The sequence below is a fragment of the Schistocerca piceifrons genome, chromosome 1 (assembly GCF_021461385.2).
Source record: "Schistocerca piceifrons isolate TAMUIC-IGC-003096 chromosome 1, iqSchPice1.1, whole genome shotgun sequence".
NCBI lineage: Eukaryota > Metazoa > Arthropoda > Insecta > Orthoptera > Acrididae > Schistocerca > Schistocerca piceifrons.
The window spans coordinates 444664142-444687797 of NC_060138.1; the positions used below are offsets into that span (position 1 = coordinate 444664142).

The window sequence follows — 23656 nt, forward strand, 5'->3', positions numbered from 1 at the left end:
TCGTAACCACATCGCATCTTCCTCCAGTCAGTGTCGGCCATATATCACCCCCTTTAACGTATGTGGAACACAGTTACGTTCGAGAGCGTTTACCGACGACCCTACAGTCGACATCGAAGGACGTGTACCATCTGCTTCTTCGACAGATCGCCCGGAATAGGGTGGAACGCAAACATCCAGCTGTTAATTGGCACGTGGTGTGGCGCACGGTCCACCACCCCCACCTACCTACATCTGTCAGGTCAGCATGGAACATTATCGTCAACAGAAAATACCCTACAAATGATAAAAAGTACGCAATACATTTGGCGGATTCGCCCTTGTGTCAGCAATGCGGCGTGCTGGATACGGACGACCATCGGCTGGTCTGCGGCGAGGCATTGGCTGTCTGGACTCTCGCAAGAAAGATAATAGCGTTCATGCGGCGCACTATCTATACAGCAGTCTGTTCTGACATAGTATTTTTTCCAGAGGAAACGTATTTTCCGCGTCATAAGACGAACGCAGTGGCGTGGATCACAGGTATGACGGTCCATTACATCTATAGAGACACACGTACGAACTTACTGAACGTCCTGATTTACTGGCAATACTTGCAAGATGGACACACAAAACTATTACGGCTACAAAAGTACAAGGATTGGTATGCCAATTTCCTGGTAACGGTATTTGCGGACCCGCCGTATACTTGGGGTGTGCCGGGTACGCAAAGATGAGCGGCGGTGCTTTCGTTGTGAAACCGACCAAGTAATGTGATCGACTAAGAACACTATGCGAGTATGCGACCTACGAAAAACTCCCGCTTGAACAGTTAGCAAATGGATGTACTTCAAATTTTGTTTTCATATCCATAAATACTTTTCTTTAGGGTGCCGGAGGTGGCCCCATTTTGATTTTGTTGTTATTTCATGCTGCATGGTAGGACGGCAGCGAGGTTCCTTCCAGGACAGTTATCATGTGTCAGGACGTACTATGTTTATTTTGTGAATAATAAAGGTTTCTGTTTCTCCTTTCTCCTACCTTTCTTCATAAAAAAAAATCGGATAGGGCGACTGTCATGTAAAAAAAAAAAAGAAAAAAAAAGATGGTAGAGCACTTGCCTGCGAAAAAAAAAAATGGATAGAGCGTCTGCCATGTAAGCAGGAGATCCCGGGTTCGAGTCCCAGTCGGGGCACACATTTTCAGCTGTCTCCATCGAGGTATATCAACAATACCTGTTGGCAGCTCAGGGTTTCAATTAATTATCATTTATTTTAGAGACGCTGCACAGTCATCAATGGTCTCTGTTCTTTCGAGAACAGTTACTATCTTCATATATCTCTTTTTGGTGTTTACGACTATCCACAGTCATAGAAACATCACTATACTTTCTACAGGTTGACATTATGATTTCCAAAAATGGTGGTCAGCCTGTGTCAAATTTCGTTAAAACTCATTTGTACGAAAACCTCATGTCAAAATAGATTTGAAATATCAGCGTCTTCACATTACAATCCTCAGTCTGTTGTAATATTTTTTTCCTCGCCTATCGCTTCATTTATCTCCATCAATGATTTTTATTTTGCAAAAATGGTAAGTTATGTGGTGATTTTGTGTCCACATCAAGCTGTAGATCTCCTAATAACCAGGTTAATCGTAAGGATGGGAGAAGGTAAGGTTAATGTCTAGTGAAGCAATGTGGTGACCATAACTTCATTTTATGAGGGATTTGAAAATAATGGTGATAGAAATCAAAGATAAAGTGTGTTATTGCTTGGATATTTTAATTATTTTCTCAAACATTACAAGAAGGAAGTTGCTTTCTGCGAAAATAGTTATTACAGGAAGTTTCTTGTGAAGTACTGGCAGTCACTCATAACATGAAATAGATCTGTTTCATATGAAATATACAGCAGCTATTTTTAACATTCTGAGGCCGTTAAAAATATATTTCTGTTCCAACACTGTTTCTGTTGTTTATAATTATTATGTGCACATCTGTGGGTAGTTTCAGCTGGAATTAATAGAAAAACGTCAGACTTTCAAGACAGTTAAAGCACCACAATTCTTATACTGGGATGCAAATAATTGTAGCACTGTAATCCATTTCAGAATCATGTCACACTTAACACAACACTGAGTCATTCTGACAGATTTCAAAATGGAAATAGCTGTATGTCTGTAGCAGAACTGTAACACTGACTATTAATTAAATTCATTTACTTACATATCATAAATTGAGCACTTTATGAACATGACTCAGACTACCCTCATAAGGTGTCAGATCCTTTAATATTCACATCTTTCAGTGCACAGTGCAAATAGAATAGGAAGAACACAGATACCAAAATAGTAATTATGTACATATTATGTATCAAAATTAAATAAATCCAGTAAGGATAATTTAAAAACTAGACAATTGTGGTTTCTAGTTATTCCTAAGAGAAAAGCTCATTAAACCAAAACTGAATCAATTACACAGAATAAGGTATCAACTTAATTTTAATAGTAGTTTTTTGAACTTCATAAGAATTCAAGGAGAAAAAGATAAATGTCAAATGTAAATTGGTAATCTGCACCTGATCCATCTGATAACAGCTATGGAAGATACATGGGCACAATCAAACTTCATAATACTATAATGATTCATTAGATATTCGGATCTTCTCAGTGATAAATTTTGTGGACCTCATTACAATACTTTCATTTTTTGTATTCAGTTCTTGTAAGTACATGCCAGTTTTCTTCAGAGTCATGTGTACTACTACATAACATTCATGTAGCACCAGAATTTTCAGTATCTAAGCTATTAGTTACAACAGCAATATATATGTTTGATGCTATCTAGTTCCTTACAAAATAGAAGAGGAAAAGCATCCTACTGAAGCTCATTGAGTGAGTTGTGTGAATCATTATGTGGTTTGGTCCTATCAGATGTGAGAGTGTTACATAATACAGAGATGCATGTGATATCTGCTGCTACAAAGCTTCTACCTTCCCTTATACCTTGAGCAGGGGCAGACAGCTATTAAGTGTCTTCCTTAAGCAAAGGAATAATATTACATTGTATTTCTCCTTTTCATATATCTAACATTGTCGTAAGTGCAGTTACAACATTGTTATTTCTTATCATTTGTGTATATGAAGCACATGTAGATTTCGTTTCACAGAAATAATTTTTGATGCTATGAATTATAATAGGCTTCAATTCCAAACTATACATCTGAGAAACAAAAAAGTCTCTTTAGAGAACTTGCTGAATGACAGCAATCTGTTACAATGTATAGCTATGGGTAGTTAGGCTGTAATTCATTTAATTTAATAAAAATTAATTAAAATTTAATTTATAAAATATATTATACTTTTTGTCAGAACAATCAAGTAATATCATACATTTCCTAAAAATAAATATTTTTACAACATAGATATATACATATATTATTCTGTTAACAAAAATAAACAATAAGTTCATATTAACAATGAGACCAACATTATACATTCTTGAAGCTGAAACATTAAAATATTATATTGTCAAACAGTTTATCTACAAATTAATGCATGTTAAGACAGAAATAACAATTTACAGCAGTAAATATAACTGTGCATCCAAAAACATTGGGATCATCTTTTTATTAGAATAGAGAGGATTAATGTTCATTTTTGGAATAGTGACTGCATGATAGGGGTTTATACATTCACAGATTATCTTCAGTCTTCAAAAAATCGTAAACTGATGATGAGGTGCAAGAGAACTCACAAAAATAATCAAATAATGATGTACTGTAACACTACAAATTTGCTGTGCAAACCATTTAACAAATCATATTATTTTCTTTCCTTAACAAGCAAACCATGTAACATTAGAAGATATCTCAAAAATAACAATAACAGTATTTTGTTAAAGAGTTTTGTTAGTTGACCAACAATTTTATTTGTTGACAACATGTACGTTATTTTACCTTTGCTATTGTAGTACAAATAATGTAGCCAACATTTTTGCATATGTACTCTGTGTTAAATTGTGTCTGAGAATCATTAGCATACTTAATACAAGGGTGAGGTTTCCACTGATTATAGCCACTGCTTTGAAATTAAGAAGAAGGAGAAGAAGAGATTTGCAAGGACAGTAAAGCAATTCAGGGGCTCCATAGCAAATTTTGGTTTCTGTAAGATGGCTAGGACTAAAACACTGATGTGACCCAGCTACAGGATCTTGTCAAGAAATATTTTTCTGTCATCTGAAGCTCTGATAAGCAGATCTGTCAGCACACATTAGAATTGTTTAATCAACAAGTATGTTATAAAGTCTTAGATCACAAGAGATATGTGGTTATCATCGTCGTCAGCATAAACAAAACGTACTTCTACAGAGTAGGGAGATGGCCAGACTCTGTTCCATATGTGAAAGAACTATGGTTACTCTTATTAAGTTCTTTTCTTACATTTATTTCACAAAAATTTTTGTTCAAAGACTGAGCATACCCCAGAAGTCAAACATTCAACCAAGACGAAAAAATCAATTAAAATAACATTACTGAAAATAACAGAAGACATAATGGTCAGCCATAAAATGATAGAAAAGAAATAGTTTTAAAAAGTTACTTCACAAAACCATTGAAAGCTGCTGTGATGTGGCTTTATTTATGGACAACCCATCTGTCAAGTAATCGTCTTCAAGTCTCGGATTACCATTTCATAAAGTTTAATATGGTTGTTCCCAGTTATGTGTTTGATGTGAAGAAAACCTCCTTTAATCTGAGGTAATGTTAATCTGAGACTTGACCAAAACTAGTTATCTGTAAATAAATACACATCACAGCATCTTTTAGTGGCTTTGTCATGTTGATCTTTAAATACATTGACGCTGTGCAACACTGGTTAAAAATAAAAAGAAATAATAATGCAACAAAAATTGTAATTACAATCTAAAATACGGTTAAAATTTACTGGTTTGTATGAGGTTAATACAAAATGAATAACAAACCAAACCTCCTTAACAGCTTCTTTTCTTGACTTATCAATAATGTTTGATAAGTGGTAAAATAAAATTAAAAATTTATTGTTATTATGCATGTTACCTGTTGAAAAGCAGTGGAAACAAGAAGGTGTCGTAAACTGTAGGTGCATTTCTTTTTATTTAGTTTTTTATATAAAATCTAATTGTGTTGGTGTTTCATTTTCGTCACATATACATGTTAGCATTCACAGGAAAGTTCACAGAAGGAGAGAAAAGATTTCATATCCAAAACAATCCATGCTGACTAATGTGCAGCACAATCCAGATACCAATGAACACAAAGGAAAATTTTCTGTCCACGTAGGATGGCATACGGGTGTACTAGAACTACAGTTGCGCGATGTCACAGCGATGGCGGTGATTCATGTGGGCTCTGCGTCCTGCTGCTGCTGGGAGGGGCTGGAAGGCTGCTTGTTGAGGAAGAGCAGCGGGATCATGCCGAGCAGGCAGCCCAGTGTCACGCCGAACACGCGGCCCTGCGAACACACCCAAAATTATCTCAGCTTAGTGTACTTCCCATGCCCTATCCTCTGGCTATAAGTGCGGGACACTATTTTGTAAAGAAGTACAAAATAAACTGGAGGGATCATTATTATAAATACGTAGCCTTGCACGGCCTGCGTCAATTGCACTTAAATCTCTCTGCGTGTACTGCCAAGCCATCTTGTAAAATACTAGCTTAGCGCCCGCTGTTTCGCTTGTGTAGATTGTATGGTCCACATAGATTTTTTTTTTTCTTAAATTGAACCTTAATATTGCTCACTAATCATGCATCTTCTAAACTTGCACGCGTGGTCTTTTCTGAATGTCGTTCTCACCAAACAGCGATTCTGGATGCTGGATTCGGAGGTCTTTCTACGTCCTGTCTTTCCAATTCTTGTGGTTATGTTTCCATAGAAACTTTATCCCCTATCACATATTTCTCCAGAAATTTAATTCCAATTTACAAAGCCGATTTAGATTTAAAAACATCTTAATGTAACGAAATATTTTTATAAACATTTTCATCCACTTCGAGGTGAATTTCCAGAAACAGTGAATCACTTTCTGTTAATTTCCACCCGAGATTTCAAACATCAATTTCCATGGGGATTAGTTTAAAACTGCTTTAGTACTTTATTTCCAAAAGAAACTTTCACCCGCTATTTTACCCCCATAGCGATTGAATACCCAAAAATGCTGAAGTCGCCGGCAGGTGTGGCCATGCGGTTCCAGGCGCTTGAGTCTGGAACCGCGTGACAGCTACGGTCGCAGGTTCGAATCCTGCCTCGGGCATGGATGTGTATGATGTCCTTAGGTTAAGTTAGGTTTAAGTAGTTCTAAGTTCTAGGGGACTGATGACCACAGATGTTAAGTCCCTTAGTGCTCAGAGCCATTTGAACAATTTTTTTGAATGCTGAAGCATGTATTATTTTTTCTGACCGAGAAACCAAATACCAATTTCCGTAGTTCTGTTTCAAAACTGCTTAATTGCGACATATTTTCAAAAAACCTTTCATCCTCTACTTCATCCCCATAGGCGTGGAATTGCAAACAATCCCTCACAAAACAACGTTGCAGTAAAAAAAAAAACCCTCTCCAAATTTCAAGTTTCTATCATCAGCGCACTCGGCTGGGTGATGACGATGATTAAGTCACTCAGGTAATTTCCTTTTACATATAGAGAATTAAAATGTTAAAACACTAAAACAAGCAATGTTTTGGCCGTGCTGCAGCGGCCTTTCTCACGGCACACAATAATAATCTGTGGAGTAGATATTTCAATATACTAAATTTCTAACGGTGTTATAAGACCACCAACGATATAATTCTTAGAATTTTATTGGCCTTAAAGTTCAATTGGTCAAGGATCGAAGAGAGGGTTTCACGGCTTGCTTGTAGTTTGTAGCCCACTGATAAACGGCGGCAAGCTTGTGGACGGCCATATTTTCCTGCTCTTAACAGAACTTCGAGTTCCATATCGGAAAATGAGTGTACAAGAGCCTAGTGCAGGTCTTTGCTTTTGCCCTCCTCTGACCTGTTATGAAGTGTCAAGCGCGTATCTGTGTCGTCTGGGTGGCTGTGATGAGTGTGGTGTTGTGTCTGTGTTGTTATGTGTGAGACACTACAGAAAGGTTTGGAATTAATCTGGGGCATGTGCGCTAAGTCAAGAACTTTACGCCAGCACTTCTCCTCCCCTCGCTGACTACATACTAGTGGCGAAGATTTTCCACCACGGAATTCGAACCGGCGTACTTACGAGTCGAGCGCTAGATCAGAAGCGTGGTTGGCTTTCCTGCTCTCAGTCATGGAGGAGCGACAATAGTTGTGTGCGCGCTGTTTGTTCAGACAGTTGCTGTGGTCTCCGGTAAGCCCGCTGCCCTATGATCGCACTCGGTCTGTCATACCGGGACAGCTGACAGAAGGTGCGCCGGGACCCTTCACCCGCCCTCTCTACTCGTGTTCCTAGTGTGTTTCAGTGAACACGTCATCCATATAAACATTACGTGCTACCTGCGTACCACATCTTGTGACAGATATTTTCTCATCTGTTGCGCTAATACACTCTTGGAAATGGAAAAAAGAACACATTGACACCGGTGTGTCAGACCCACCATACTTGCTCCGGACACTGCGAGAGGGCTGTACAAGCAATGATCACACGCACGGCACAGCGGACACACCAGGAACCGCGGTGTTGGCCGTCGAATGGCGCTAGCTGCGCAGCATTTGTGCACCGCCGCCGTCAGTGTCAGCCAGTTTGCCGTGGCATACGGAGCTCCATCGCAGTCTTTAACACTGGTAGCATGCCGCGGCAGCGTGGACGTGAAGCGTATGTGCAGTTGACGGACTTTGAGCGAGGGCGTATAGTGGGCATGCGGGAGGCCGGGTGGACGTACCGCCGAATTGCCCAACACATGGGGCGTGAGGTCTCCACAGTACATCGATGTTGTCGCCAGTGGTCGGCGGAAGGTGCACGTGCCCGTCGACCTGGGACCGGACCGCAGCGACGCACGGATGCACGCCAAGACCGTAGGATCCTACGCAGTGCCGTAGGGGACCGCACCGCCACTTCCCAGCAAATTAGGGACACTGTTGCTCCTGGGGTATCGGCGAGGACCATTCGCAACCGTTTCCATGAAGCTGGGCTACGGTCCCGCACACCGTTAGGCCGTCTTCTGCTCACGCCTCAACATCGTGCAGCCCGTCTCCAGTGGTGTCGCGACAGGCGTGAATGGAGGGACGAATGGAGACGTGTCGTCTTCAGCGATGAGAGTCGCTTCTGCCTTGGTGCAAATGATGGTCGTATGCGTGTTTGGCACCGTGCAGGTGAGCGCCACAATCAGGACTGCATACGACCGAGGCACACAGGGCCAACACCCGGCATCATGGTGTGGGGAGCGATCTCCTACACTGGCCGTACACCACTGGTGATCGTCGAGGGGACACTGAATAGTGCGTGGTACATCCAAACCGTCATCGAACCCATCGTTCTACCATTCCTAGACCGGCAAGGGAACGTGCTGTTCCAACAGGACAACGCACGTCCGCATGTATCCCGTGCCACCCAACGTGCTCTAGAAGGTGTAAGTCAACTACCCTGGCCAGCAAGATCTCCGAATCTGTCCCCCATTGAGCATGTTTGGGACTGGATGAAGCGTCGTCTCACGCGGTCTGCACGTCCAGCACGAACGCTGGTCCAACTGAGGCGCCAGGTGGAAATGGCATGGCAAGCCGTTCCACAGGACTACATCCAGCATCTCTACGATCGTCTCCATGGGAGAATAGCAGCCTGCATTGCTGCGAAAGGTGGATATACACTGTACTAGTGCCGACATTGTGCATGCTCTGTTGCCTGTGTCTATGTGCCTGTGGTTCTGTCAGTGTGATCATGTGATGTATCTGACCCCAGGAATGTGTCAATCAAGTTTCCCCTTCCTGGGACAATGAATTCACGGTGTTCTTATTTCAATTTCCAGGAGTGTACAAGGGTTGCCCCGAAAGTAATGCACCGCATTTTTTTTTCTCAGCCGAAAACAATGCTACGAATGCGAAGTGTTACTTATGTATTATTTGAAGTCTCCTGAATGAGCGCGCCAAGTTTCCATCACTTCCGACAGATAGCGTAGCTGCAGGGCAGTTTCAAAATGGCGTCTGTATGTGATGTCCGTTACAAGCAACGTACCGTCACTGGATGACTCACTGCAGAGAAAGAAACTGTGACAAATATTCAGAACCGCTTGTGCAAAGTCTATGGAGCATCTGCTGTCGACAGAAGTAGGTAGTCGCTGGACACGGAGGGTGAGGTCATCAGACAGCGGTTCGGCAGAGCTCCACGACTTGCAGCGGTCGGGGAGACCATCCACGGTTGACACACATGACCTGCTTCCCCCCCCCCCCCCCCCCCAGACTTCCATTTGATTGGTATCGACAGGGCATACAAAGCCTTGTTTCGCACAGGAGGCAGGCCATAGAACAGGATGCAAATTACGTGGAAAAATAGGGTGTGTAGATAAAACACCACTCTTTCGTGTGTTTAATTCTCATTACGTTCAAGAAAGAATTGTTGAAGAAAAAAATGGGGTGCATTACTTCTTGGGCAACCCTCGTAATTGAATGCATTGAGAAAATACCCTCGCATTATACATTTACCTGTATGGAGAACTGCTCCACAATCGTGCATATGTGTATAGCTAATGTAATTTAATGCATAACAACACACTTTACTGTCTAACAACACCGGCCGAAGTGACCGAACGGTTCTAGGCGGTTCAGTCTGGAACCGCGCGACCGCTGCGCTCGCAGGCTCGAATCCTGCCTCGAGCATGGATGTGTGTGATGTCCTTAGGTTAGTTAGATTTAAGTAATTCTAAGTTCTAGGGGACTGATGACATCAGATGTTAGGTCTCAGAGCCATTTGAACCATTTGTCTGACTACGTTAACCACAATGGTACAAAATTTTGAGTGCTTGTCTCTCATGCATGTAATTGTTGACGGAGGGAGCACGAAATGTAATTGTTAATGGAGGAAGCACAAAAATAATGTATCCCAACGTCCTGATAGGAAGGTAGCTCGCAAAGCTCATGCTGTGGGAAACTTGTGCACTTCCTCTATACTTGCTTTTTTCTTCACTATGTACAGGGCGCTCGCAAACACATCATGCTTTCCTGTTCCACTATTCGCGAATTTACACAATTTTCGTGGTAAACTGAAAATCACAGTTTTTCCAGCAACAATTAATATTTCACATGAGCCTGATGATCTCTTTTTATTTCAGGTCCGCACTCAGTCTCGAAATCCTTTGTAACCAGTTCCGCAGTTGTGTAAGTCTGATTGACGTGCAGATTATAGGCTTTACGCTTTGTGCATTATTTGACCAAAAGTGTGTGGACTGCCCTACGGAACTGATCACTAGATGTCGCGATAGGTGGACCCACCAGTATAAAAGGTGGAGGGAGTAACGTGGTGTCAGCAGAGGAGAAGTAACAGCAAAATGGGACAGCGTAGTGGGTTCGCAACTAGTTATTGGACGTCAACTGAGTAAAAATCCATCACGGACATTTCAAAGCTTCTAACGCTGCCGAAATTGACTGTAGGTGATGTGAGTGTGAAGTGGAAAAGCGAAGGAACGATCACAGCTAAAACATGACCAGGAAGACCTCAGGTACGGTCCGACAGGGACCGTCGAGCATTGGAGAGGGTGACAAAAAAATATCGCGAAAGGTATCACTCGCGAGTTCCAGAGTGTTACTAGCAGTGCAAGCAGCACAGTAACTGTAGGTAGGGGCTTAAAAGGAATGAGCTACACTGATCGTGCAGTTGCTCATAAGCAACGTATTTCTGTAGTCAATGACAAGAGACGCGCAATATGGTGTAAAGAGCGCCGCTACTTGACAATGAATGACTGGTTTGGAACGATAAATCACGTATACTCTGTGGCGATACGATGGAAGAATTTGGGTGTGACAAAAGCCAGGACAACTTCATCTGCCATTGTATGTAGTGCCAACAGTGAAGTATGAAGGAAGTGGTGTTACGGCTTATGGTGCTTTTCGTGGTTAGGGTAAGCTCCAATTACTGCAATTAAGAATACATTAAACGTGGAAGGATATGAACACATCCTACAGCATTGTATACTGCATACAGTAAACGAGCAGTCCGTAGACGATGGTTGTATCACATGGCAGTATACCCTGCCACAAAACACATTCTATGAGACTGTAGTTTTTGGACATTTACTTGCCTGAAACGGACTGACCTGAACATAAAGGAATATCTTTGGGACGAGTCAGAATGTCGACGTGGCCCCAGGTCCCGCGTCCAACGTCACTAACTTCTCTAGCTTCGTTTCTTGAGAATGAATGGGCTTCAGTCCTTCAGAGGCATGCATATACCTTTTTGGAAGTGTCCCCACAAGAGTTTAACCTGTCAAACGTGAAAGGTGGACACACCCAACATTAATGCCCACTAACAGGTGTACAAATGGTTCAAATGGCTCTGAGCACTATCGGACTTAACATCTTAGGTCATCAGTCCCCTAGAACCTAGAACTACTTAAACCTAACTAACCTAAGGACATCACACACATCCTTGCCCGAGAAAGGATTCGAACCTGCGACCGTAGCGGTCGCTCTGTTCCAGACTGTAGCGCCTAGAACCGCTCGTCCACCCCGGCCGGCCTAACAGGTGTCCACATACTTTTGATCAGACGGCCTAGGTTGTTTTGAACGACAAGACTGGCTTGGCATGCTCTTTCAGTTTCCCATACGCTCTCTAGACGTGGCAAGGATGCCATAAGCCACTGTAACACTACCTCGTACAGCCTGAATGTAAAAGTGGATGTTACATAAGGGGCGATCAAAATGTTTCCGTTTGAGGGCGTTGCTGCAGTATATATCCGGTGTAGTGCTACTCTGATGCGGGTGTATAAGCACGGACACATAGAAAAGGGACTGGTGTGGCATTCGTGTCTTTCCGACACGCATGCCGTAAATGTGGAGACGTGAACTATGGCGACGTTAATATTACCAACGTGCTGTTACTGCTTTGTTGGCAAACACCGGTAGACATTCACGGGAGAGTGAAGAATATACACACATTATAAAACGTTTTGCATCACCTGGGTTCCGAGAGTTCCGGAACCTGTATAAAAAAATTGGAATAGAGATCAACATAAACTTCATTTACGCCCTTTTTATTGCTCATGAAAACCACACATTGCGTGTTGTACCGACACACAGCGAGACCTACAGAGGTGGTGGTCCAGATTGCTGTACACACCGGTACCTCTAATACCCAGCAGCACATCCTCTTGCACTGATACATCCTTCTATTCGTCGTGGCATACTATCCACAAGTTCATCAAGTCACTGTTGGTCCAGACTGTCCCACACCTCAATGGCGATTCGGCGTAGATCCCTCAGAGTGGCTGGTGGGTCGCGTCGTCCATAAACAGACATTTTCAATTTATCCCAGGCATGTTCGATAGGATTCATGTCTAGAGAACTTGCTGGCAACTCCAGTCGAGCGATGTTATCCTGAAGGAAGTCATTCACAAGATGTGCACGATGGAGGCGCGAATTGTCGTCCATGAAAACGAATGCCTCGCCAATATGCTGCCGATATAGTTGCACTATCTGTCGGAGGATGGCATTCACATATCGTACAGCCATTACGGCACCTACCATGACCACCAGCGGCGTACGTCGGCCCCACATATTTCCACCCCAAAACAGCAGGGAACCTCCACCTTACTGCACTCGCTGTACAGTGTGTCTAAGGAGTTCAACATGAGTGGGTTGCCTCCAAATACGTTTCCAACGATTGTCTGGTTAAAGGCACATACGACACTCATCGGTGAAGAGAACGTGATGCCAATCCTGAGCGGTCCATTCGGCATGTTGTTGGGCCCCTCTGTACCGCGCTGCACGGTGTCGTAGTTGCAAAGATGGACCTCGCCACGGACGTCGGAAGTGAAGTTGCGCATCATGCAGCCCATTGCGCACAGTTTCAGTCGTAACACGACGTCCTGTAGCTGCACGAAAAGCATTGTTCAACATGGTGGTGTTGCTGTCAGGGTTCCTCCGAGCCATAATCCTTAGGTAGCGGTCATCCACTGCAGTATTGGCCCTTGGGCTGCCTGAGCCAGGCATCTCATCGACTGTTCCTGTCTCTCTGTATCTCCTCCATGTCCGAACAACATCGCTTTGGTTCACTCCGAGTCGCCTGGACATTTCTCTTGTTGAGAGCCCTTCCTGGCACAAAGTAACAAGGCGGAGGCGATCGAACCGTGGTGTTGACTGTCTAGGCATGGCTGAACTACAGACAACACGAGCCGCGCACCTCCTTCCTGGTTGAATGACTGGAACTGATCGGCTGTCGGTTTCCCCCTGTCTAATAGGCGCAGTTCATGCATTGTTATTTACATCTTTGGGTGGGTTTAGTGACATCTCTGAACAGTCAAAGAACTGTGTCTGTGATATAATATCCACAGTCAGCGTCTATCTTCAGGAGTTCTGGGAACGGGGATGATGCATAACTTTTTTTGATGTGTGTATATTGTGTAGCATATCTGCCGAAAACCATTATTGTAGAATGGTACGCCAAGTTATGTGCCGGTCGCGATTTGACAGAAGACGCTGGTCGATCTGGGAGGCCGACCTCATCCACTATGGACAAGTAGGAGACACTCGAGCACCTGTCCTATAGTCCTGATCCCTCCCCATCCGACTATCAAGCCTTCGATCCTTTAAAAAAGGCCTTGAACGGTCGACGATCCCTGTCGGACGAGGATCTGCAGCAGGCAATTGCGGACTTCTCCAAGCAGCAATACACTGTGTTTTTACCAAACGGGTATCTTCAACCTTGTGCATCGGTGGGATGATTGCCGCAGTGTTCACAGTGATTTCGCCTTACTGACATCCCGATTCTGAACTGTACCGCCTTCGAATGGAAACTTTTTAATTGCCCCTCATACAAATGTCATGACCCTGAGGCTAAGCAATAATTTCGGATGCACAAATCACTGGGGTGACACAACCGGGTTGTTTGATCTTCCGAAATTATAGCCTTTCTGAATGCTGTTCTTACTAACATAAGTACAGAACATGTACGGTTACATTAAAATGGGCAGATATTTCTGAAAAACGATGTTACTTTGAACTAACAACACCAAACACTAAAGAAAGAAAGAGTCTTATGACATTGTTGGTTGGGAGAACAATTGGTAGATTCAGATGCCTAGCCAGAAAGGGTTTTGTTTCTCCCCACATCATGGTCCCTTTTTGGTCGATGTGTGAGAGTTGTTGAGCGTAGATGAATGTAGCGGAAGCGTGTATAGTTTATAGTATGGTTCATGTTTGCGTTAGCACAAAGGGGCCGCCGGTGTTAAAGGTCCCATCCGAAGGACGGATCATTATGAACACTGTCACAAGTCCTCACTTTATGAGACACTTCGGATAGGTTTCGAATTTAATCTAGGATATTGGCGCAAAGTCTGGTGATCAGAAACTTAAGGCTCGTTTCTCTCCTCCCCTTTCTGGCCGAATACTGGCGTTGAAAATGTTTTTACCACCAGGATTCGAACCGGCTTACCTCCGAGTTGAGCGTCATTTCACAGGTGTGCATCAGCGAATAAGAGTTTACGCACTGACGTGACCATAAAAATAGACTTAAACTTTATTCTTAATGTATATTTAGCGATCTATGGGATGCAGCATCTCTTAATTTTTGAAGTCATATGCAAGATATGCTACTGTCATAACCGAATCACTTTTTTTACTAACAAAGAAAGAAGATACAAGCCGTAGACTTCTTCGCAAGCTGTATAGGTAGACAGGGAGTAAACTCTTTTCAAATACACTGTGTAGTCAGATAAGATAGATCACAATGAAGATACTACTACTTCTCCGTCATCAGAACTGTCGAAAGCGTAATGAAAGACAATATAGATTAACAAAAAACTACTAAACGCCTCTCTGACGTCGGCAATACGTGCCGCAGCTCCATGATGCTATCGCCACAGGTTGCTGCACAAAAGCAGTACGTGACGTACCCAGATACCGATGTTCAGCTGTTGCAGCTGATGTTGTTGGAAGACTTTCAGGTTCTGTGCAATGTATACAAAACCTTAAAAGTTTACTGTTTACCGACAAAATTTGTTAGTGAGATCCCTCAGCAGCAGCAGCATGTGCTATTCAGACCGTTGTAATAGCCTTGTATAAAATATACAAAACTGCACAAATTTCGTACTAGCTGTGACTTCGGATGGTACTACCGCCTGCACCTTCTGAAGCTGGTGAATGTGCAGGTTTTAGTCCTAGGATAGCATCCTAACAGTTACGTGGTCTGACCCGTAGCACGTGCACGCATTTAAGAGACACTACCGGACTTTATCACGGAATACTGAGAATCAAGGTCTAACTATTTTCCCAAAGCGTACATAACAGCAAAGATACCGTGGAGTGGATGTCACCAAAATAATGGTCGTAGGTGCGACGATGTCCCTCGTCTCACCGAAATCATGTCAGGAATCTCAAACAGGTCGTAGCCCATGCTGGATCCGGAACCTCACATGTAAACAACAAATACGATACACTGAAGGCTTAAAAGAAGCGACTGGTTACGAGTGGGTCATGTTGCATTGCGCGTCATAACCAATGTCTCTCTCATATGTATAGCCTATAAAGATAATGTATGTGTGGTCCTCACAGTTTGTGGGTGGTTTCATGTGTCATCCTGTGTAACAGGTGCTGTATGTATAGAAAAATCGTAATATCGATTCGATGTCCTGGACATTAGCTGCTAATAGGGACTAATTTAAATCAACGAGGAAAGTTGAAAACTTGTTCCGGACCGGGATTCGAACTTGTGTCTCCTGCTTTTCACGATCCTGCAGAAATTTCAACTTTACTCATTGATTTAAATCTATGCCCACAAGCAGCTAATGTCACTAATTCGCTTGTGTTTGATTCATAGTGGCTGCAAGATCAAAATGTGTCTGTTCTTTCGGACATGAAGCAGCGTGACAAAGAGAGGATTGTCACCGTTCGGCAAAAGAGAACGAGTATCATGAAATCAGCGAAGCTCTTTTCCACCTTCGCTGGGTGTATCGAAAGAGGATCAACTGCAGTGAAGCTGCTTGCGGACGACGAGGCACGAGATTTCCACCCATCGCTCAATAACTTGGACTTTGGAGACTTGCCCGTTCCTTAACGCACAATTGGTTGCGACTTGGCGTTCAGCAGACACCGGAGGACTCACGAAGGCAGAAGTGTTTCCAAAAACTGCAAGCTGTTACAAACAGAGCTCCGCTGCAAACGACCGGTGCGTGTGACATCGTTGATCGAATGACATTTCCATTTATACTCCCAGTGCGCACGTCAACACAGTGACTGAATCATGGAACAATGGAAACGAATAACCCTCCCACAATCGAGCTCCCTGTTACTCCACATCTACTATAGAGACTGGAGAGTCAATTTAATACAAGAATGCCTACTTGACAAATTAACACAGAGATGTACGAAGGAAAGAAGTCGCAGTTTTCTGTGATGGACCACATTCACACGAGAGAAAAATTTCTTGATTCCGTCTTTTATGCCAGTGGTTAAGCAGTTACATGTTTTCACGGCTAATGTCCTTCTCATGGTATTAGAAATTTTTTTTAACCCAAAAATATTTTCCATGTCGCAATGCTAGACACTAGTTTAAATGATTTTCAGTATAGTTCTTGATCTTCAGATTCGCCAGGCATTAATATATCGAATACATTTATGATGTAACAGAAGTATGTACGAGATCAGGAAGTTCTTTTTTACTATCTACAGAAATCATGTCGAGCCATGTGCTAAGGACCTATACAATCAATGCCATAATGAACCGTATAGGTAGAACACCTGCCAAAAGTGAACCAATGCATTATCAGATGCTTCGCCATGTTAGTTAACAGCTCGACACCAAAGAAGGGACAAAATACCGAAAATTCGTTCGATTGATGTTGGAACACTGAACCAGTTAATCTTCATCCCGACATCCTAACAACTAGTACATGCAATCCTCTCTTAATGAATAGCATTAGCCTCTTCGAAGACTCTTTATGAGAAAAACAGTGAAGTAAGAGGTTCCCACTACGTGATTCTTTGCATCCTCGGGTTACAAACTATTAGAGCAATGTACAGTAAATACAACAACACTTTCCTCCATGTGCAGAAGTGTTCTTCCATTAGGGCGCAGTCTGTAGTTCGGACGCATTCTCGCTGTCCTTTGACTTTTCCAGCTTTAGTTCCAAATCTGCTACTTCGAAGTCATTAAACTTTCGCGAAAGGAAAATAAGCATGGGGCAGTACCATATAAAAACGCCCATTGCCGTTTAATTAGTACATGTATCTTCCCAATGTGACTGATAAAAGACACATTTATGTCTGTCCAGCAGCGATGATGAATTCCTTTTATAGTTGAGAAGGCTGGCCTAGTCGTCTCTGCCATGTAGCGTGAGCAGGCATTCGGTGTCACATTGGCCTGCAGACGGCGATTACGTTGAGTTGCACACAACAGATGATGATTAGGCCGTCGGAAGTGTTATAAATGCATGAAGGTCGTAACAGCTTGAAAATGTACCATACTTACTGAGCCAAGTTCTATGTTGAGAATTGCAGTGTCAATAAAGCGAGGTCTTTGATTGGAGTGCTAGTACGTTTTCGGGAAGGTAGTGAATCGTTGAAGTGCAGGCAGTCAGAATTTTGAAGAGTGGCATTATGTGAAATCGTATGGAATATGAAATGTGAGATTAAAAAGTAAATAGAGGTAAATGCGGTGAGAGGCAGAGTGTTAATTAGTACAATGGATAAAAAAACTGTGATAGTGTGTTGAATAAATAAGTGGTATATTGAGTAAGTTAAGAACTGTGTGTGAACGATAAGAATCAATAACAGGCATATAAAATATTTCGTCGCCCGACGTCTAAGGACAGAGTCTTTGATTAGTAATCAAAACGTCCTCGGTCTGGGGTTCGAAACCCGTCATCGCTTAAATTTTGAATAATAATCCGCACTGGCGGCTGAAAGACTTCCGGCGTAAGAAGTCACCCTCATTCTACCAACTGCCTTGTCAAAGAGGGCGTAGGAGCGGACAGAGATTCAGGGCACTCTCTTGCCCTCGGGAAGGCAAACGGCCTAAGAATCAGCACTGATCAACGGCATAAGGATTCAGATGTCAATGGAAACCACTGCATTAAAGAGGCATAACGTGTATCCGCAAGACATGTGGGCTGTAATTGAAAAAGCGTCATGATGACCGCTCCACTGGCAAAAAATTCCGGAATAGTCCCCACTCGCATCAGCGGGAGGCGACTGCCACAGAGGAGGTGGCCTCGAGAAAAAGATTGAATAATCAACGAAAGAATAACGTTCTGCACATCAGGGAGCGGAATGTCAGAAGCTGGAACTTGGTAGGAAGCTAGAAAATCTGAAAAGGGAAATTAAGGCTCAGTCTAGATGTAGTGGGGGGGAGGGGGGGGGGGGCAATGATGTGAAATGGAAAGAAGGCACGATTTTCTGGTTAGATGAGTACAGGGCAACATCGACAGCAGCAGGAAACTGTATAACGGGCGTAGGGTTCGTAATGAGCAGGAAGGTGGGGCAGGGAGTGTGTTACTGTGAACAGATCAGTGACAAGGTTGTTCTTATGCGGAACGACAGCAAACCAAAAACGACCAATATAATTCAGGTATACATGCCGACGTCGCAAGCCAAAGATTATGAGATAAAGAAAGTATATGAGGAGATTGAACAGGTAATGCAATACGCATAGGGAGATGAAAATCTAGTAGTCGTGGGGGACTGGAATACAATTGTAGAGAAGGAGTACAAGAATTAGGGGAGCTTATGGGCTTGGTAATAGTAATGAGACAGAACAAAGACTAATTGAGTTCTGTAACAAATTTCAGCTAGTAATAGCGAATACTCTGTTCAAGGATCACAAGAGGAGGAGGTACTCTTGGAAAAGGCCGGGAGATACGGGAAGATTTCAGATAGATAACATTATGAGCAGCAGAGACTCCAAAATCAGATACTGAATTATAAGCTGTACAGAGGAGCAGATGTAGACTTAGATCACAATTTTCTAGTGATGAAGACTAGAATGAAGCTTAAGAGACTATTCTGAAAGAATCAATGCGCAGAGAAGTGCGACATGGAAGTACTAAGCAATGAAGAGGTACACGTGAAGTTATCCGAAGCTAGCGATACTGCAATGAGGAACAGGTTTGAGAGGCAGTTTGGTTGAAGATAGTGGGCATCACTAAAAAGTGCAATCACAGATGTTAGAAAGAAAACTGTAGGTACAAAGAAGGTAACTGCGAAGAAATCATGGGTTACACAAGAAGTACTTCAGTTGATCGATGAACGAACAACAAAATTACTATTCACGTTGGTGAGTAAATTTGTGAGTCTGGCGACATACCATCTGATTTTCGGAAAAACATCATCCACACAGTTCCGAAAATTGCAAGAACCGACAAGTGCGAGAATTATCGCACAATGAGCTTAACAGCTCACGCATCCAAGTTGCTAACAAGAACAGTCTACGTAAGAATAGGAAAGAGAATTGAGTATGTGTTAGATGACGATCACTTTGGCTTTAGAAAAGGTAAAGACACCAGAAAGGCAATTCTGACATCGTGGTTGATAATGGAAGCAAGACTAAAGAAAAATCAAGACACGTTCATATGGGTCGAAATTCTGAGAAAAGTAGGGATAACCTATAGGCAAAGGCGGGTTATATACAATATGTACAGAACCAAGAGGGAATTATAAGAGTGGAAGACCAAGTATGAAGTGCTCAGATTAAAAAAAGGTGTAAGAAAGGGATGTAGTCTTTCGCCCCTGCTGTTTAATTTATACATTGAAAAGCAAAGAGGGAAAGAAAAAGAAGGTTCAGGAATGGAATTAAAATTGAAGATAAAAGGATATCAATGACAAGTTTCGCTGATGACATTGGTATCCTCAGGGAAAGCGAAAAAGGAATACATGATCTTTCTGTTGAAGATCTTTTTGCTGAATGGAAACAACAGTCTAATGAGTACACAGAATGGACTGAGAGTAAATCGAAGAAAGACGAAATTAATGGAAGTAGTAGAAATGAGAACTTCGAGAAACTTAACATCAGGATTGATGGTCACGAAGTAGATGAAGTTGAGGAATTCTGCTACCTGTAAAATAACCAATAACGGACGGAGCAAGGAGGACATGAAAAGCGGACTAGTTATGGTGGAAAAGGCATTCCTGGCTAAGAGAAGTCTACTAGTATCAAACATAGGCCTTCATTTGAGGAAGATATTTCTGAGGATGTACGTCTGGAGTACAGCATTGTATGGTAGTGAAACATGGACTGTGGGAAAACCGGAACAGAAGAGAGTCGAAGCATTTGAGATGTGGTGACACAGACAAATGTTGAAAATTAGGTGGACTGATAAGGTAAGGATTGAGGAGGTTGTGCGCAGAATCGGAAGGGAAAGAAATATGTGGAAAAACACTGACAATAAGAAGGGACAGGACGGTAGGACACCTGTTAAGACATCTGGGAATAATTTCCATGGTACTAGAGGGAGACGGAGATTGGAATACAACCAGCAAATACCGTAATTGAGGATGTAACTGGCTGTGTAGTATGCTCTACCGCCCCATGGAAAACCACGTTCAGGTACAGCACTATAGTTTACTGGCCTGCTAGTGTGCTGTACCACCCTGTGCGAAACAATGCTCAGATACAGCGCTGGGTGTACTGTCCACTTCATGCGTTGTACCATCTGTACGAAAGTGTGGGGATCATGAAGGGCAGTCCCTCCCTGATATAGACACGATGTGTGCGTGCGTGTGTGTGTGTGTGTGTGTGTGTGTGTGTGTGTGTGTGTGTGTGTGTGAGGGGGGGGCGGGGTTCACTTGTTCAGTACATATACGTTTCTGTGATTCATCAAGTTTGCTTGTTCTGCTCTAAAGTGCCTAGCAGCCTTCGGCATCTTCGCAGGAGGAGGAGTCCAACTGGCGAATACTTTCAAATATGTGTGGTAGGCTTTAGCAGATAGCTAGACGGTAAATTTCCATCTCTGTCAGGGCTCAGAAAGCATGTCTCCTACATGGGGATGACATTTTAATGGCTGTAGGATAATAGATAAAAACAGCCAAGAAACATAAAGACCTGTGCAGCACTGTACTTAAATAGCCCTGACAGACGTTTGAAGATTAAGTTATATTCGCTTAATTCCACTGCATCACTGGATTACTGGGTCTTTTTTTTTCTTCTTAAACAAACACATTTCGATTAGTATCGAGTGTCTACGCAGGTATAAGGCATGTAAGACTCTAATTTTAATCGAACGTTTGTTAATGGTGGGAGGAAGTACCACACACATCATCATAGTCTGTAAACAGTATTGACTGATCTTTGGAAACTATGTGACATTATTTTGCAAATAATTGTTTTTGTATGCTTTGAATTCCTCATTTATTGCAAGCACAACTTGTTGGAGTAGGTATATCATTTCGCATGAACTTTCGTGACTGAGTGACCAAAATCACGAACAGCACATCACCATCTGAAGACACCTACTATCTTATGCAAAACAGCACCACACTGCGGCACGTACCACTTCCTGCAGACCACGTGTATTCATGGCACTTTGTTGGTTTAGAAATGGGTTGTGTGATGACTCCGGAGCTATTAATTTTAACGTAGCAACAACACGCTCAATGAGTTTTGATGCACTAATATTGCTGCTGTCGAAGTTTGGAATGTTCAGACACAATGTGTACTTAACTGTCAACTGTCTCTCGAAACACAGGGTGACACAGAATAATGGGAATGTTTGAAATGAGTAGTGGCAGCCATGGGCAGGTGGCAGCACTGCGGACTCGTGACAGTTAGCGAGTAAACAATCCGCCATTTCAGTAATCATGGATCACTGGAACGGACAACAGCGTGCGTTAGCCACAAAAATGTTTTATAAAAACAATGATAGTTTCGTAGCGGCGCAGAAGAAGTTACGTTTTTATGATTTAGGACGTTATGAAACACTTCCGCCGAAACATGCTATAAAACGTTGGATTAATAACTCTGAAGAGACTGGACCTGCCCTCAAGAAGAAACCAACAGGACGACCAAGAAGAGTGCGTTCTCCAGCGAACAGTGGTGTTGTACGCGAGTCTGTCTTACGGAGCCCACGGCGTTCAATTCGTAAGCAAGCAGCAGTGATTGGAATTTCCCGGGAGGGTGTTTGCAGAATTCTTCATCTTGATTTAAACTTTCATCCGTACAAACTACAGATGGTGCAACTATTAAAGGACAACGATTACCGGTTACGATTAGGATTCTGTCAACAAATTATAACAAAAATAAACAATGACGATGAATTTCTAAACAAGTTGTGGATGTCAGATGAGGTACATTTTCATCTCCCAGGTTACGTGAATAAACAGAACTACCGTTACTGGGTAAACACAGATCCTAATGACATTCACGAGCGCCCTTTACACGTTAGTGTATGGTGTGGTGTTTCGTCACATGAGATTACCGGACCGTATTTTTTCGCAAATGAACAGGGAAACGCAATAACTATCAATGTCGATCGTTACGTGGAGATGTTACGAACTTTCGTTACACTTGCATTGAACAACTTTCGACAACTTTCGAAACGTTCAAGAAGCCTGTTTCAACAGGACGGAGCGACTTCACACACTGCACAGCAATCAATGGCATACGCGCGAGAATTGTTTGGCAACCGTGTGATCTCACGATTCGGTAACATTGCCTAGCCCCCTAGATCACCAGATTTATCCGTTTGTGATTTTTTCTTGTGGGACTATCTCAAGAGCAAAGTCTACACGACTCGACTAAGAACCCTGGATGAGTTAAAACAGAGAATTCTGGATGCAATTCACAGTATCCCAGCTGAGATGTTGCAGAATCTCAACAGCAGATTTCACGAATGTAACAGAAGAGTAAAATGTAGAAAATCGTCCACGCAACCTATAATAGCAAAAACCAACAATCAGATCTGTTTATAACCTATAGGTACATTGCCCAAAATGTAAACTAAATAGAAAAAATATGTACATATTCCAAGCCACTGAAGATGCCTTGCGGAGAATAAAAGCGAAACGCGTATGGCACGAAAACTCTGTTTAATTCAGTTGTAGTCAGACGGTCCATAAAGTAAAAATTATTAATAGAACATAATGTTACTCGCAACTGAGGAAGACAGGACTACAAAAACTGTCGTAACATATTGCTACAAACATTACATTTTCTTTGATAATAGTGTGTTACGTGATTACAGTGTGCCTCATAGCTATGTCACCGTGCTGGTGTCCAAACGTCAAATCTCAAATTATTGAAAGCAGGCTACAAATAGTATTACAATGTGTGGAAAGTTATTCACAATAAAGCAAACACAATCTTAAGAACTGAAAATGTACAATATATGGAAAAATTACGCATAACAGTGCGAGAAAACAGAGAAACAGAAACTACACAGGAAAGAAAATGTCTACAAAAATTAACACAAAACTTCTCAGTGACTAAATCAGAATGTTACGATTTGTGTAGCAAGCTTATGTAGAATCTGCTTTTCTTTATTAGCGACTCAGTACACTTACTTGGAAATCATGTGGTCAGATTAATTTCTA

At 42.5% G+C, this 23656-nt stretch overlaps 1 protein-coding gene across 1 annotated transcript in view; it reads right to left on the reverse strand.

The window, feature by feature from the left end:
* Window positions 1-1758: 1758 nt before the first annotated feature.
* The window catches only part of LOC124791505, a 528144-nt gene continuing 506246 nt past the window's right edge, over window positions 1759-23656 (reverse strand). The window contains 1 exon segment of the mRNA XM_047257865.1: window positions 1759-5472. Coding sequence (XP_047113821.1) covers window positions 5359-5472 — 114 coding nt within the window. The 3' untranslated portion in view covers window positions 1759-5358.